General features: G+C 35.1%; 2 protein-coding genes across 7 annotated transcripts in view; one reads left to right on the forward strand and one right to left on the reverse strand.

Annotated features, from left to right (window-relative positions):
• The window catches only part of CACNA2D3 (calcium voltage-gated channel auxiliary subunit alpha2delta 3), a 546,863-nt gene that overhangs the window by 466,892 nt on the left and 63,329 nt on the right, over nt 1-16,642 (forward strand). The gene's annotated exons all lie outside the window — the stretch shown is intronic.
• On the reverse strand, nt 8,444-11,330 carry LRTM1 (leucine rich repeats and transmembrane domains 1). The gene is made up of 2 exons (XM_030500544.1): nt 10,751-11,330; nt 8,444-8,877 (listed from the first exon to the last, which is right to left on the reverse strand). Exons 1-2 carry the CDS (start codon nt 11,328-11,330, stop codon nt 8,444-8,446), a joined length of 1,014 nt encoding a protein of 337 aa, XP_030356404.1.

The raw sequence follows: 16,642 nt of genomic DNA on the forward strand, positions 1-16,642 counted from the left end.
GAAAACATGAAAATTAGACCGTTGGATGTTTAATTAAAGATAACAGAACTGACACAATCTTCTTAGGGCAAAAATTTATTAAAGAACACTGAAGAAAATGTCTGATGAATATTGTCAAGACTTCTTAACTTTTCTTTGTAGGACAAGCAGAACCTGGAATTTCAAGCCTCATTGAAAAAAGTCCATAGCAGTGCTTAGTAAAAAGCTCTGGACACCTAGTCAGAAGAATGAAGGATCAAATCACACAAAGGCAACGTCTTCAGTCTCACAGTCATTTGAAATTTAGAGGTTGCAGGAGATGAGGAGAAATAGTCCATTTTTGTTTAAAAACAAAACAAAAAAAAACAACCAACCAAACAAACAAAAAACCCCCCCCAAAAAAAACCAAACCAAAAAACAAAAAAAGATTATAACTTTAGAAACTAAGTGCAGTTTTTCCTTAATTCTTTTATGCCTATTTTTATGCAGACTATTTGTATACATGTGTGGTTGAGGTTGGAATCAAACTCTTGAGATCATCTAGTCCAATCCCAGTGGAATAGATCTTGAGCAGAATCTTGAGGTAGGGCAGGGTACCCAGAACTGTGTCCAGTCAGGTCTTGAATTTCTCCACAGATGGAGAAGCTGCACTCTTTCTGGGAAACGTCTTCCAGGGTTTTACTGCCCCTATGGTAAAGTGTTTTCTCTTTCTTTTGAAACCAGGTCTGTGTTGCAAAGAAGTATGCAAATTTGTGACAGAAAGACCATGAAATGTGCCTACATTTGTAGTAGTGCAGGACATAGAACATCAGTGTGATACCATGTGAATATGAGTCATTCTAAAGATTAATAAGATTACCGAGTATCTGTATATCACAGTCTTTTCATTTTAACAAAAAGCCATGCTGTCAGTTGCAAAGGACGTAACTACACACATTTGAAAAATAAGCATATAAAAAGATGGTACTACTCCTAAACCTAGTTTGAATGTCATCAGCATGTTCTTTACACAATAGAAAATGGTTTAAAATTATCAGATATAGCTAGATACATTAACTAGATAGGAAAACCAGGCAGGTTTTATTACTGTTGCCACCTATCGATAAAAATGTAGAATTGCAAAGAAGTTTGTTTCTATTGTACGAAAGTATAAAAAATATCTCTACCAAAATATTTTATATACGATCAGTTTTGTGTTGGACTCCCTATTTATCAAAGTTAAAATTAAGACACAGAAAACAGCCAGTGAGTCCTCCCTGCGCAGATGCTTTTCTGTGGTCTCTCAATCAAAATCAAGTAATATTTTAATTTGCTCATTTTAAAAACATAAAAAACTTTACCAATAGAGTCAGACCTATAGTTTATGAGCAGAAGAACATCCTCATTGCTCAATGTCAACTTAACTGGAATAGTAGATTAATGGAAGCTTAGTGTAGCTAAATTAGAGAGAAATGAAAATACTCCAGTAATCTGAAGATTTCTCTTATTCAGCATAATTCTGGAAAGAAAAGAAATCCATGTTGTTCTTATGTACAGGCATCTTTACAGTCATTTTCTCTCAAAGAAGAGTGATTGCCTAGGATGTGCATTCAGGCGTTGCCATAGCTCTGTGAATCTACCCTGACTCATTCTTTTCTGCTGAAGCTACATAAAAAGAATGATTGCAGTAATTCCTGTTTGGACAGAAGAGAAAAATCAGTATAGAAGGAACTCTGGTTTTCTTCACAGTTGTAAGCTTCTTGATTGGTGTTTTTGTTTTTCTTCTGTGTATTAAGCATTTCTCATACAGATGGCCTGAAGATCAGGCACTTGCAGAATCTTTTGTGGCGAAGGTTACCAAAAAGTCTATAGCCTTTGTGAGAATGCTACACCCATAAGGATCAGATTCTGCCATTCATGAACATGTTGAATAATAGTTATACTTTGTATGTAGTCCTTTCAAGAGAACAGATTTACTGTTAATTTCAGAGTGATTAAGGATGACCATTTTTTTCTCACAGCTGTTATATTCTTCTGCCAAGCAGTAAAAGCTGAAAAAAAATGGGAGATATCTTTCTACCATCCATGATTCATATCTTTATATAGTGTCTTGTCTTTATATAGGTAGTGGCACACAAGGTTCCAGGGACTTTGTTCTTAAATGTATGGCAGGTGTATTTAATTCCATAATAGATGGTGCTGTAACACAAAGTCATGATAAGTGTAAGTTACTCCCTGTTCTCTGCCACACAGCAATGTTGTGAGACTAATTTCTCATGTAAGAGATTTCTTGGAAAGAAACATGTCCATATAGCTTAGCAGAATAAAAGAAACACCTGCTATTGATTTCTGCTAAAACTGCAGATCATGCATGCTATTTTATGTGGATATGATTTATATTTAAATATACACTAAAATATATATTTAAAATACATAAAGCAGAGCTTTGTAGTCAGATGCAGGTGTAACTGAATCTGAAGAAAAGGTAGCCTAACTCTGACTCTTCTAGTCACTGACAGTTTGATTTTAAATGCTTTCACGAAAATCCATATTATGTAAACAAGGAATATTATGTTTTATACTGGAAAACAGATTTTTCTATGCAAAACCAGGATCCAGTATTTAACTTTTCAAAGCTGATCCTTTATTTTTATAATCAGCCCATGTAAAAGTTCTAGGGTTTTTTTCTCCAAACCCCGGTTAGAGAGAGATTTTTTACAAGTGTCCTCATCCATCATCTTCATTGTTCTCCTTTTTATGTCATTTTAAGAATAAACATTAGTATAACAAATTCAGTTATTCCATGTTAAATACTCCTAAAAGCCCTCAGGTGCTTTGAATGACACAATTTGAATTAGGCTCTCCTGTTTGTTTCCCATCTGTAAGCTAAAGCAGATCAACCTTTACAGAACAGCAGTTTGAAAGGAAAGGTTGTGAATATACCAGTTTTCCCGTAACTGAGGCTTCTGGTGATCCAGGCTTTAAGTAGGGAATATTTTTTTGTAATTTCATGGAGGAAAATGTGCACATTTTATCAGAACAGAAATACCTTTACAAAAATTTTGCTCTTAGTTCCCTTGTGTGTGTGTTATGTACGTATGTATGTATATATCTGTGTGTTGTATATACATGACCTCAAAAATCCATTCAGGTTTTGAGGGTTTTTTTAATGAATTCAAGTGGAGTTTGCATGCACGTTTCTCTTTAAACAAGATCCCAGAACATGATTTGAAAGAGTGACTCCCAATAATTTAATAAAAATTAGTTTGAACTACTGATATTTCTAGGAGAGAGATACTGTAAATACTTCACAGATAGTTAAATCTCCTATTGTTACAATAGCCCATAGAGTAAATATATCTGCTTTGTGCTGCTTTTACTTTTTTCTTTTTTTCCTGTGTTTTTTCCCATATGCATTGTTTTGCTATTACTGTATTATTAAAAAGATTTAAGCAAATGTCATACAGTCCTTAAAATTTATGATACCATCTATAAAATTGCATTTTAGTATGAAGGCCTAAGGGAAAATGAATATGTCATCATAATGACACACCAACCAAATTTTTGAGGCATTCTAAAATAGATGTTTTCCTTGTCAGGCAAGACAGTGATTTACTTAATCTTTACTCACATTATAAGCCACAGAAGATTATATTCAGCAGTAGCATTTAGTAAATCCCTCAAAATGCTTTTCATGCATTGGTGGAAAACCACTGGTTTATGTTTTTCCAGAGTTTCTTGTTAATTTTGAATATTATCTTTGTATTCATAAATCTAATATTAGTATATAGACTAATGTTTTCAGTTTCAGGAAAATTGAAATGTGTATTTGTACACGCTGACATTAAACAACTCACAGACTTATGTTAGGAGCCATGACTTAGGAAATATGGTTTGTTAGGTAATGCACAGAGAGAGGTAAGCTCTTTCACAGGATGCTTCAGTGCATGTGGCAAAATCCTACCTCTCTCCATTGGTTGAACAGGGAATTTGAAGTTAGACGGCGTATTCACAACCATTCACACATTTTTATTCATTTGTATTTGTTCTTAATTCATTTTATCATAGAGAATTAGGGGGTGGAATAATTGAATAACAGGGCTTTTTAAGATGGTTTGCAACTAGTGTTGGCTAGAAAATTTAACCCCTATTTATCTAATTCTTGGTCTTTCCTCACCACTTGTTCTCAGAGAATCTGGGGCTCTGAAGGGTGAATTAGAACTGTATCCCAATGTGTACGGTATTAACATGTGTAGTAAATTACATAGAGCATCCTGCTCTTTGCTTCTGCACTTCTGCTTTGCCATTGGGATCTTTTGTTTGCTTGACTGGGTTTTAGTACTATGTAATTTGGTCAGGGGGAAGATCCTTGTGCTCTAGTAGCGATCAGATTCTAGGTACATTTTGCAGAACAAGGCAGCAGATAAGCTGTCAGGTGCTTTTGAAAACTTCAAATAATGTTATGAAAGTATGAAGCTGCAATCATGTAGCATGTGACTACATTAATACTAGTTTAAGTACTGTAGATTAACTAATTTATTTTCCTACCAGTAGACTGTATTTCCAAATATTAACAGTGTTTTCTCATGTGTTTGGTGAGTCTTGAAATGAGGATGGCAGTCTTACGCAAAAAATCCAACATATCGTGTAGCCCTGAAACACTGGGGGTTCCCTCTGTAATCAGTAAGAGAGAGCAACTGCAGCTTTCAGCAGAGTTATGAAGTATGTAGTTGTTAGTTTGCTTATTATGGGCTTTTAATTCATACTCCTTCTCCCCTGTTGTGGCTTACTATTACATCTAGGTGATTGATGTTGCTGCCTGTCTCATCTGGATTGCATACAGTCACATTTCAGGTAATAGAAACCCTAGAAGTACCAAGACTCTCTTATGGTTATTATTACTATGCTGCTTTCAGCCAAGTTGAAAAATCAAATTTGTAGAAATAGGCATATTTTCTGGATGTTTAACTAAAGCCTCCCTTCTTTGTATTCTGGCCAGCAAAGATAGATGGTTATTAGTAGGCAACAGTTGTTTCTTTGGGTTTTTTTTGTTAATGTTGTTAATGATAGATAAGCTATGTATAATGTCACTAAATGTTCTACTTTGATATTCAAGAAGAGAGATCCTGATTTTGTTTGGACGTTGTATAACTAGGGAATAATGAAGCTGAATTCTGATTGACTTTTTGCAAGCAGGGGGTGGAAAGACATATGGCAAGCAAGTATGTTTCAGTTTAGCTTTGTTTCTTTCAATATAGATACTAAAGATATTTTCTGTAAAGAATATTGGCATATCGTAATTTTTACTCTCTGTTCTAAATCAAAATTTTAGAAAGCCTCTTTGTCTGAAAACAAACTATTATGATGAGCCTCTGTATAAAACACAGGAACACAAGAATATGTCTACTTTCTCTGTCTTTGTAAATACCTTGCAGAGTAGTGTGTCCTGAGAGTTTGTTGACTTTGAGGGGAAAAGTATTTTTCACAGAGACTAGGAAAAAATACTGTGTTCACTGCAATACCTTTCATGAGATTGCTGGTAAAACAACAAAGCTTTCTCAGGAACCTTTATCTGAAAAATAAATCTGTGCAGACAACTTATTTCAGCAGCAGATGTCCACTGCTAAGCTTTACAAATTAAGGGCAGATCTGTGGGGAATCCCTAGATCTCCAGGCTTCCACTTGTTGTAGTCAATAATTGTTTTGGACAATAAATTGTGCCTTTTATCTCTATTTTTCAGTAGCTGAACATTCTGTTTCCTCTACTGAAAAAGAAATAATTTTACACTTATTAAGTAATTTAATCAATACTTTTCTCTGTTGAATGTCTGCTATTAGCTGATCATCATAAATAACTGTTAACTGCAAACACATTTGGAAATCTTATATATACTTATATAAATATTAAATAAAAATTTCTCTGGGATTTTTTTGGGGGATTTTTGTTTGGGGTTTTTTTTGGTTTTTTTTCTTTAACAAACAGCAAGTTAAAAGGTATAAATCAGATTTTTCATGGATTGCTTTGCTCTACTCGCATAGCAAAATGAACTAAAGGAAGTATGAGATATTTTACTTTCTGGCAGAACTCCATATCAATTTTTACAGCCTTATGTGTGCATGAAAATCTCCAAAGCATCTTAAATGTGACTAGGAAAGAGTTTCTCTAAATGTTGTTGTGCCCTTGATTGCCTCTTCCTCAGTTTATTTTTTCTTTCTTTTTCTTTTTTTTTTTTTTTTTTTTTCCCTTTATGGTCTCACTCTAAGGAAAGCCTGAAAGCTCTTTATTGATAGAACTGTTTTTTAAGGACTTAGAAGATTCTCAGCTTGTTCCAGACTAGGAAATATCAATTCAGTTCTTGTTTTTCCTTTGCTTGAAGATATCAGAAGTGGGAACTTATTTGCATTGCTGTATCCAAGCCTATTAGAGACACCGTGGGTGAAATCTCTCTGGAGGTCAGAGGTTTATTAGCTTTCGTCTTAGGATCTACAGTTTGGGTGCAAGTGTGCTTATTTTAGGTTGTCACCATTAGAAAAGCACTGATTTGGCATGGCTCAGAACTCATTTTTTGGCCCATGGGTAATAAGATCCTATCCTGTATTACTTCAGTCTTTTCTATCTGAAAAACTATTCCATTTATTGCAATAACATTTTACAAAGCAAAATATAAAGTGTAGAAAATGTAGATCTACACACTCAAATGACTTAGCTCTGAAAATAGATTATTCATTAAGCTTTACTGTATATTTAAAAGAAAAAAAGCAAACTTGCTTCTGAGATACATTGTCAAGAGATCAGATTTCAAAAACCTGAATATAAATATTCTATAAATTCTGTTCTGATGATGTCTCAGCTGAAGCAATGTGCTCAATCTAGGGTACCACATTTTAACAAAATGTGGAAGAACTGAAAAGGTTCCGGGGAATACAGGGGAAAAAAGGGAAAAAAAAGGGTAAAAAAAGAAAAAGGGGGGGGTGTGTGTTGGAAAATGTGGCATTACAAGAAAACTTGAAACAGCTTGGTTTATTTAGTTCAGGACAGAGAAGAATGAACAGAGTCAAATAAGAATATGAAGTACTTAGCAGTTAAAAAAAAGGACAGACAGTAATTGATTGTTTTCAGTGTCTGCTAGATTTAGATTAAGACTGAGATGCTTAATTTTATCTGGACATGAAAGTAACTACAGATGCAGGAATGAGCTTTAATATTTAGGTCGCAATTATTACTAAGTAGATAAGAGCAGGGGTTACATGGCTCCTGCCATATAGCCCATTACTCAGTTGAGGCCGTCATTAGAATAACTACAGAACTTGATCTTGGAAACCATCTGTTGGAAGGAGAGTGGAATGCCACGACACAGCTTCTTTTGGCATTACTGGAGGCTGATACTCAGGTATTGCCCTCAAGTCTTCTGCCCAACGGAATAAACCGGCAAGATTTTCAGCAAAGGTTGAGGTTGCTAAAAAAAGCTCTAGGACTATAAGCACAGTTGATTTCTGCATTAGCTACCTAGGCAGGTCTTTACCCTGTCACAGCAGAGAGTTAGAAAACACATTAGACATCTGTCAAAGAAAGCCTATATATTTATCTAGTCTTGGAAAACATAGAGGGAGTTGCTGATCTCTGTTGGTTGCTTTAAAATAATTTCTAAGAATTATATATATAAAAAAAAAAATACTTCTGCGCATTCAAAATATTCTTTCTGTCCCAAACTACTCAAATGTTTTTGGCTGTGATTTCCTCTGATGGCAAAACTGCACTGCAGAAAGTTAGGGTGGACCCTTGAATGAATTCAGTTGAATGTTCTCTCTGTGAGACGGAACGTGTAAACATGCACCTATATTATCCTCCTACTGAAGGGCAGCACTGTGATGGGAGCTGCATCTGCAGTCTTGATATTTGCAAAATGGAACATTTGTGTGTGGATTTGGGAATAAGAAGCTTCAGAAATGTCTGTAGCAAGCATATATGCCAGCAGGATAATGGGTAGTGTCTCCTCATATATGCTGTATGTGCTCATTCAGTGCTCGTGTCTGAAACAACGTAGCATTTCTTCTTTCTTCAGCATTTTCTCAGCTCTCTTCTTTCTTCCCTACCAAGTAATTTAAAAATGATATGTGATAGTTAACAAGGTACTTTCTATTTTGTAATGTACAGATGTAATGTTTAATTGTTGTCTTCTAGGGCAGACTGGATGGTCAAAAACATGTATTTGAAAATGTTTTTAACACATTTAAGTTATCAGTATAGACTGTCCAGTTCTAAAACTGATTGTGAATTGTACTTCTGGATACATAACAGGTATTCTAAGATCTTAAAATATAGTGAATCATTTGTAGCTATTTTGTATTTTTCAGGACAATAATGTCTTAAGGTATATATTCCAAAGAATATGTATCTTTTTATATATATTAAAAAAAAAAAGGATTCCAGGCTTTTTAACCGAAGTGAGGGCTTTATTTTCAAGAAACCAAAGACAGAAGTAGCTCAAGCCAAGGAACTATCAAATGGCTCTTTTTCCTCAGGAGTCCCATGTTCTCTGACCGGGGCCAAATGTTCTCTGTGGTATTTAGCAGTAATTGCAGCATAGGCACAACCATAAACAGCAGCTGCCAACATCATTAGGCACACAATTCCACAGACAACTCCAGTTATTACTACAGTGGCAATTGCATGGCGCAAACTAACAGGCCTTGGCTTTGGTTTGGGTTCACAGTTTGAACGGCTGTTTTCCCCATGCTCACTGTGATGAGGATGCTTCAGAGAACTTCTGTGCTCAGAGCTATGGTGGTGAATGCTAGCCAGATGAAAGTGAGCTGTCCTTAGAGGGCATGCCCCAAATAGCTCATAGGGAACTGTGAGGAGGTCCTTTCCCTTCCGAATCCCTGGCGCTGAGCAGATAATGCCATCACTTATTCCTCCTGAAAAAAACAACAAAAGCAAAAAAAGAAAACCAAGAAAATGACCTAACCAAAACCCGATTCATGGTTTTAAGATTTCGTGGTTTCTGAATTGCCTTCGTGTAAAATTAACAGAAACCTGAAGTACATTTATCATCATCTTTGACTTTATAATTTTAAAGATTAATAACTACATCTTTAAGATCTTTTTACAGTTAGATCCATAGTGAGATTATAACACTTTAACACTCGTATAAGAGAGTATTTGTAAGAAGCAATTCATCAGGAATTAAGTTATCTATGACTTTCTGGATGTAGAAGTAAAAAACAACAGTGTTAGAAAAGTAAGAACTAAGTCATAGGTGAAAATAAAGAGGTATTGTTAACAGCAAATTCATTCAATTCAAATTCATACCGTTATTTCTTTTTATATGGAGAAATGGAAATTAGTAAAGATTTCCCACTTGTTTGAAATACTCCATGAAATAGTTATTGTTCTGACATCATATGCTAACTGTAATGAAACAAAGAGAAAGTTCAGTAAGTTGTATGTATACATGAGCAATTTTTGGACTCAAGGCTCACGGTAAGAAAATATATAGAGATCTAAAGGAGTTAGGATTAATCATTCTATTACCCTGCTCAAATGGTAAATTTCATGATTGCCTAGAGCCAGCGTCTGCTCTCTCCCAAAGGATGTTTTTAGTGTAACGGGAAGTCAAGTAGGAAGCCTTAGTCATGGTAAATCACGCAGTTGTTCCTCAGCGTGTAGAGGAACACACACAGAGCCTTCAGGTTTCTAATTAGTCCATACACCACAGCTTTGGGGGTGTAGTGTGTTAAGGAGTCAACAAGACCAAAACCAATGTTTACATATTTTTAAAATTTAACTAATCAGCTGAATTTTCTTCCGCTTCTCTGTCCAAAATAACCCACCTTTCAGCTACAGCCAGGCATAGAAATTTTCATGCTGAAAAGACTTTGTCTGAGAAAATAGTAAATACAGATGGACCAAGCTGACATCTGGAGACTAATCCACAAATATTGATGATATTCCAAGACAGACGCAAGCATAACAGCTTGTCTATTGGTCTCTAATAGTCAAATCCAAAGCATGGTTCAAGACACCTCCAATGGGTTAGTTTGAATGTAGATATAAATAAAACTCTAAAACCTGAGACTGTGATCCTTCTATGGTATTAAGTAACTAAATATGTGTGTTAGGAATAGAAGACTAGAGTCCCACCTGAACTAAAGCATTCTCTATAATTGGTTATGAGTAGGCATCAAATATAATTTGCCTGAGCTGGATTGAGCTAAAAATACTGAAATCTTTTAGAGTTACATTGGACACAACCATCAATACCTTTACATTCAGACAATGTTTCATCTCTAGAAATGTTTTATTAGGACTTGTAAGAAATATCTGTAGAGCCACACTACTATTTTGTCATATTTTATCATATCAAGTGATAATTTCTAGAGGAATTAGAATCCTAAACCTTCTAAAGATAAATCAGTAGTGATATTAGTCTTGATGTTTATCCTCGTGCATCAGGTAAAAAGCTTTTAAACAGTAGGCTGGTTTCTAGCAAAAATGTATCAGTAGAATTAAAGCAAGTGTATGTGCACAAGTATACTTGTTATATATATATAATATATATATGGATATATATGCATACACGACACACATGTATTTCCAGAATGTATCTATACGTGCTATATGACGGTGTGTGTATACTTTCCCTCTTTGTGCTAATATAAAGTTGCTCTATGATTCTAGTTTGCCACCTGTATTTATGAAAGCACCCATATTCTGACCTGTGCATAAGATCAGTTAGACGCTGGTTAAGTGTTCTCATGTGCATTGTATGTAACGAGAAGAATTCCTTACCTCTATATAAAAAGCTCTCCAGCCACAGTTTCAGGCCAAAGACATTGCAATTACATTGCCAGGGATTATCTTTGAAAAGAACTACTTTCAGGTTTGGAAGTGATTCCAGCAGAACTCTTTCCATTTTCTGAAGTTTGTTATGCTTCACAGACAGCAAAGTTATATTCCCTGTGCTGTTTCCAAAAGTCTCAGGCAAACGTATAATGCTGTTAGATGACAAGTCCAGTTCTTTTAGGTGTGGGAGGAAACTGAAAGTTTTGTTTTCTATATAATGAATCATATTTCTAGTTAGGTTTAGAACCTGTAGATACCGTAATTTTTGGAAAGCACCTGGTGCCAAACTTGAAAGAGAATTATTAGACAAATCTAAGATTTTGAGCAATGGTGTTCCAGTGAATGCATTTTGGTTGATTCTCCAAATACGATTATTTTGCAACTGTAGTATCTGAATTTCGGGAGGTAAACGGGCAGGAATTTCGGTAAATCCTCTATTCTTGCAGTCTGCAGTCTTTGAAGCTGTATGGCATAGGCATTTGTCAGGACATCCATGAGCTCTGTATATTAACAAGATGACACCCATAACCAAAAGCCAGATACCTGTGTCACAAATGAAACAAGATTTACAGTGAGTTGAAAATGTTTGTCTTTTAGCAATATACCCATCATTAACATGGGCAAAGTGTATACAGCTTAATAATAAACATAGGTAGCATAGAGTTCATTTATTTTACAATACATTCGTTAATTACAGATATTATTGAAGTACTTTTATAATGCAGAATGAAGTTAGTGCCTCCATGTTCTTAAAATGAAGTTCTTCCCATGGCTTAATATCCTAAGTACAGATTTTTCAGGAGGACTTGCCACCAGCAGAGCAGTGATAGTTGAATGTAATGCAGCAGATTTTTTAAAGTTATTAAATTGGAATGTTTATCTTTCTGTGGTAGTTACAAGTTTAAGCCATCTTGTGTCAGAAGAATTGCAAGTAGAATTTTTATTGTTCTGTGTTTTTACTAACTGCACTAACTAAAAAGAATTAAATCAATGTGCCATCAAAAGAATAACAAGCTTCAAAGACATTGCTATAAAACGAGTTAACAGTATTGTTTCAGCAATCCAGATTATGTTTGTTCTTTAAAATATCTATATTTATACTTATTAATTCCCTTATCTGAATGCCAGCTGTACTTCCCATAGATATAAGTTTCTATACAACCAGAAATCAGTTGTTAAGAAGCCATTAAAAAGATAAATGAGTGGAGAGGAGTAATTAGAGATATTTAGCATTTATAATTATTTTCTGCTCCCTGATGTTCAGGTCAGTTTTAACTGAAAAAATAGTGGATTTTACCTTTCATAACTTGCTAATGATCTTATTTTAAAAACAAGGTGCCACTTAAAGCAATGTGCATATGCACAACATGAAATTTAAAAAAAGATTATCAGATGATGTAAAATAATTAGTTTTTCTGTGACTAAAGAAAGTCAGAATGATAAATCCATTGGTATCATTGTTTTTAAGATGCCTCAAATCATTTTTAGCATTTACTCAAATGGTAAAAATTATAATTATTTCCAAATTAAGAATATTTTAATTAGTTACTGCTTGAAACCTTTGGAAATAAAAGGACATACTGCTTATTGACTTACAGAAATCAAACATTAATTAGTAATATAAATATGATATTAAATAACTACATGATTATAACATTGAATATAACAAATGTATAAATGAAAGTTTTTGAGACTACAGCTTAAGTAACAAACTACTTATTAATTTTCACTCAAAAATGAAGTAGTTATATTAAAATTCTATGTGATCTTTTGCCATACTGAATTCTACACTGTAGAGTTAACTTGAAAGAATTCAGCATTTTTGCAAGTAAGATAAGCAATACTTCTAGTTCATTACATTGTTCTGGAACAGTTGGCTTCAGAAACTGAGACAGCTTCAACATAGAGTTAAAATAAACACTGCTTGGCAAGGAAAAGCTTAAAGAACAGAAAAATTTCATTATTAATCTGAATGCTTTCAATATCTCACCTTTCATTCTGCTTTGCTTGTTCTTCACCTTGCAGAAAGTTCAGTCCAGTTTTCTGATGTAGAACAGTAACAAACACTTTGTTCTGATTCCCACTTCAAATCTGTAATGTGCTCATCCAGTTTCCTTTCTGTGGCTATTTTTCTTTTTTTCATATATGTGAGATCTGTGGGTTGTGTAGAAGTGCAGCAATTTCTAGTGAGTTACTCTATCAGCCTTTGATTTTTAGTTTGTCATAATCATTCCTGCTTGAACCCCTTCTGTCCATTTATGACTCTCAGAGACTTACTCTGCCTTCTAATCATTCAACAGGCCATTCAAAGAATGCTTGTCAACTCTAACTGGACAGCTGTAACATACGAATAATGACCTGAGAGCCTTGCCTTTTCGATTTATTTAATCTGCCTCAAAAGCAAGCCAACAAGAATAAAGCTGCCTTTTTAAATCCAATATAGTTTCTGAATTATGGTGGATTATTAGCTATGCTGTGTCAATTTTTGCGAGATCAGATGACTCTGAACATGGATTCTCATTATCCTGGGCTGTGACTGGAGGCAGTGGAGTGTATAATATCACTACAGATAGGCCTGTGGCTTGATGACATGGTTTTGACAGTGCACTTGTTTGCTCTTCTAAGCTTATTCATGTGACATCCATTAGTTTTGCTGACAGGATTTGCTTGCATGGGAACACAGGGCTGGTGGCTTCTTCCGTAAAAATGGCATACATACTGGTATGGTCACCAAGAATACTGAACAAATTAATTTATTTTCAAAGATATTGGAAAGAAACAGCAGATGACATTAAAATTGTACTTCATGTGTTCGTATGGTGCCTTGACTTGTTTCTGCTACTTCTGCAGTATAACTCATTCATACTGTATCGTCTACAACAATAAAAAGATTAATGACTTATGACTATGAAGGAACTCTAAGGTATTTAAATGAAGAAGAGATCTGGTATATAATTGTCTTTCAAGGTCATATGATTACTTCACCTGTTAGCTGTCCTATGGAGAGAGAAGTTGTGCAATCAAAAGCTTTCAGACCTATTCTTATATGTAACATAGCTTTCTTGGGTGCAAATTCTGCTTTTAGGTTCTTTCAAAAAGATCACACGAAGCTCACTTTCTAGGGCAAAATTTATATTCTATAGGCAAAGCTATGGAAGGAGTCATAGAAAACTGAGATCATGAGGTCCACACTGCTGTTGAAAGCAGGATCTTATAAGAGGTTATCCAGAGTCCTTCAAGCTGAGACTTGGATATTTCTAGCAAGGGATATTCCATCACTTGTCTGGGCAACCTACTGCAATGTGTAACTGTTCTCAGCATTAGTAATTTTCTCTTGCATCCAGACTGAGTTTTCCTTGAAGCAGCTTGTGTCCATCACCTCTTGTCCTGTCACCATACATCCTCATGAAGAAAGTAACACCATCTTCTCCATAGCTACCTTTTGGTTACTGAAAATCTGTGTTTAGGTCTCTGCCACCCTCACCCACAGGAGAGAGCTGTAACTCTTATTATTGTGTAGTTTGCTCAATTATTTCTGACCACCAGTCAAGATACCCAAAGGAGCAGTCAATACTGCTGAGCCGTAAGCGAGAATGTAAACCAACTGACATTCTGTAAACATGACTGTTCATCTCAAGGATATTAGGATTATTGCTAGAAATGGCAGATCATACTGTCCTTGACACTCTTGAATGACCCATCATCCTGATACAGGGTAAAAGTCTGCAATTTAGTGTTGAGGAATAGTGTAGATGTACATTGCCTGGTATCATAGTCATATTAAATAACTCCAACTTTACAAAGGGAGAGGGAGATAAGCTTAAAGATCAGCTGTAATGTACTTTAAATGATTGTCAGTTTAAAGGGAAAAAGTTCTCTAACCTTTATTGCACAATGCATTTACTTGCTATTTCCTTTCCTGACCCATATATGTGCACATATATCGAAACATATAAATAGACCTATCTTTAATAGTGAATCATTTTAATGGAGATAGAACTAAATCTGAAAAGGGCTATTATAAAACATCATTTTCCGTAGAAGGTATATTCTTGCTAGCTGCAGGCTTTCTGCTCTTTCACAGAACAGATTTAGGTCAGGTACTTGTTGCTTGAATGATATTCCTCTGTCCTTGCAATAACTTGTCACTTGTAGCAATGACAGCCCTTTTGATGACTTCTGATTATATTACAGGAGGTACTAGGTATTATGTTATTGTTTTTTGGTATGGTAAGATTTTTTCACACTTTTAATTCTCTTTGGTATCTAAGATTTTATTTTGGCTCATGAATTCTAAGGGTTTCTTTTTTAAGTTGTTTTTCCTTTTTAACTAATGTTTGCTGACGAGGTGGGCTTACAAGCTCCCTCAACAGTCATCTAACGGAGGGCTTAAAGTATGTTTCTTAACTGCATCTCTTATTTTAGGTAAGTCTTTACTACTATAATTGTATTATTTTTAGCACGTGCCATATTAAAGAGATGTACATAAGACAAGGTCATTGGAAGTTAAGCACTGTGGGCGGTTCAGTTCCAACAATAATGCAGAGGTTGTTTTATGTACTCAAAATTGTGGTATAAGAAGTTATTACTCTTTTTTTAAATCTTCATACGGAGTTCAGATTTGGAAACATATGATTAAATCTGTCGATTTGCTTTTCATGTAGATGTGGCTATTTTTTCCTTATATTGAGAACTCTGAACTCATGCATTTTGTAAACAGAAGTTTCCCCAACCTATAATCCATGTCCTATTCCCATTTATTAGTAATAATACTTTGGTTATAACAGAGAAGTCTGATGTGGTGAAAATTACAGTTGTCACACAGGTAGAGATTTGCCAGAAACAGAATAACCATGAAATCTACTCTACTTCTGGCCTTTTGAACAACCAGTAGGATTCTTTTAATTTGTCTGATGTGGTGCAGCAACTGTGTTATTGTGACTGCTTAAATTAACTTGTGCCTTGCTGTAACAAGGTACGTTTCCCATTGCAAATAGCAAGACAGCCCAGTGAACTAATATCCTGTTCCTATTGGCTGGTGGGAGCAGTTCAGTGTTTGCTATGCCAGCAAACGCTGTTGCAGCAGTTACTGCCATCTGCTTTAACGGAGTAGTATGTGTAAGAATAATCTCTTTTATAAAAGAAAGAAGATTATGTTAATTAAACTCTAGCAGAAAGAAAACAATTCAAACATTTCAAATATTTAAAAGCTACAGCATTTGGATTCCACTGCATTGTATATTGAAAGCAGGCAGGCATGGCTATATTAAAAAATGTTGCTAAGACCACAACAGAAAACTCCTATACATTCTATTTATTAGACTTATTTTCCTTATGATTTTGAGTGAGAAGGTATTAAAACTGCAACATTTACAAAGAAATGGCATATGCTTTCTCCTTGCTTATGTATGTCTCCAGATTGGTAAAAGAGCTAAGCTCTTGCTGAAGACCTTAGATGGAACTGTGGGCAATACAGGCTACTCAGGTCTTTTTCTTTTTTTTTTCCTTTTGGTTCAGGACAAGAAATAATTCATATTTGTTAGTGAAACAGCACGTACCTCTGTTGTTAAAAGTCTCACCCTTTAACTGGCACTTAAATACAGTAATGCATCATGAAGAGACATCGTACCCTTTACCAGCTATGAATCGGAATGCTGGGCAAACAAAGACAGTAGGACGCAGGAAACCCTTGCATCCCTCATGCTTTGCTTTCTACAAAGGCAGGATTGTACTCCAAGAGCTCAGGACTCTCTCAACTGTTGCCTGGCAACAGAGTACTAGGTTTTCAAAAGTTGACGAAAACTGAGGAAGGCCATGGATCCTACTCCTGCCTACCTT

The sequence above is a fragment of the Strigops habroptila genome, chromosome 11 (genome assembly GCF_004027225.2).
Source record: "Strigops habroptila isolate Jane chromosome 11, bStrHab1.2.pri, whole genome shotgun sequence".
Taxonomy (NCBI): Eukaryota; Metazoa; Chordata; class Aves; order Psittaciformes; family Psittacidae; genus Strigops; species Strigops habroptila.

What these genes read in the sequence shown, in the direction of transcription:
- LRTM1 (XM_030500544.1), bottom strand. Translation starts at nt 11,330, where the DNA reads ATGGGTGTCATCTTGTTAATATACAGAGCTCATGGATGTCCTGACAAA. An exon ending in GGAGAGCTTTTTATATAGAG is followed by an intron (nt 8,878 to 10,750) that starts GTAAGGAATTCT and finishes TGTTTTTTTCAG; the next exon opens with GAGGAATAAGTGATGGCATT.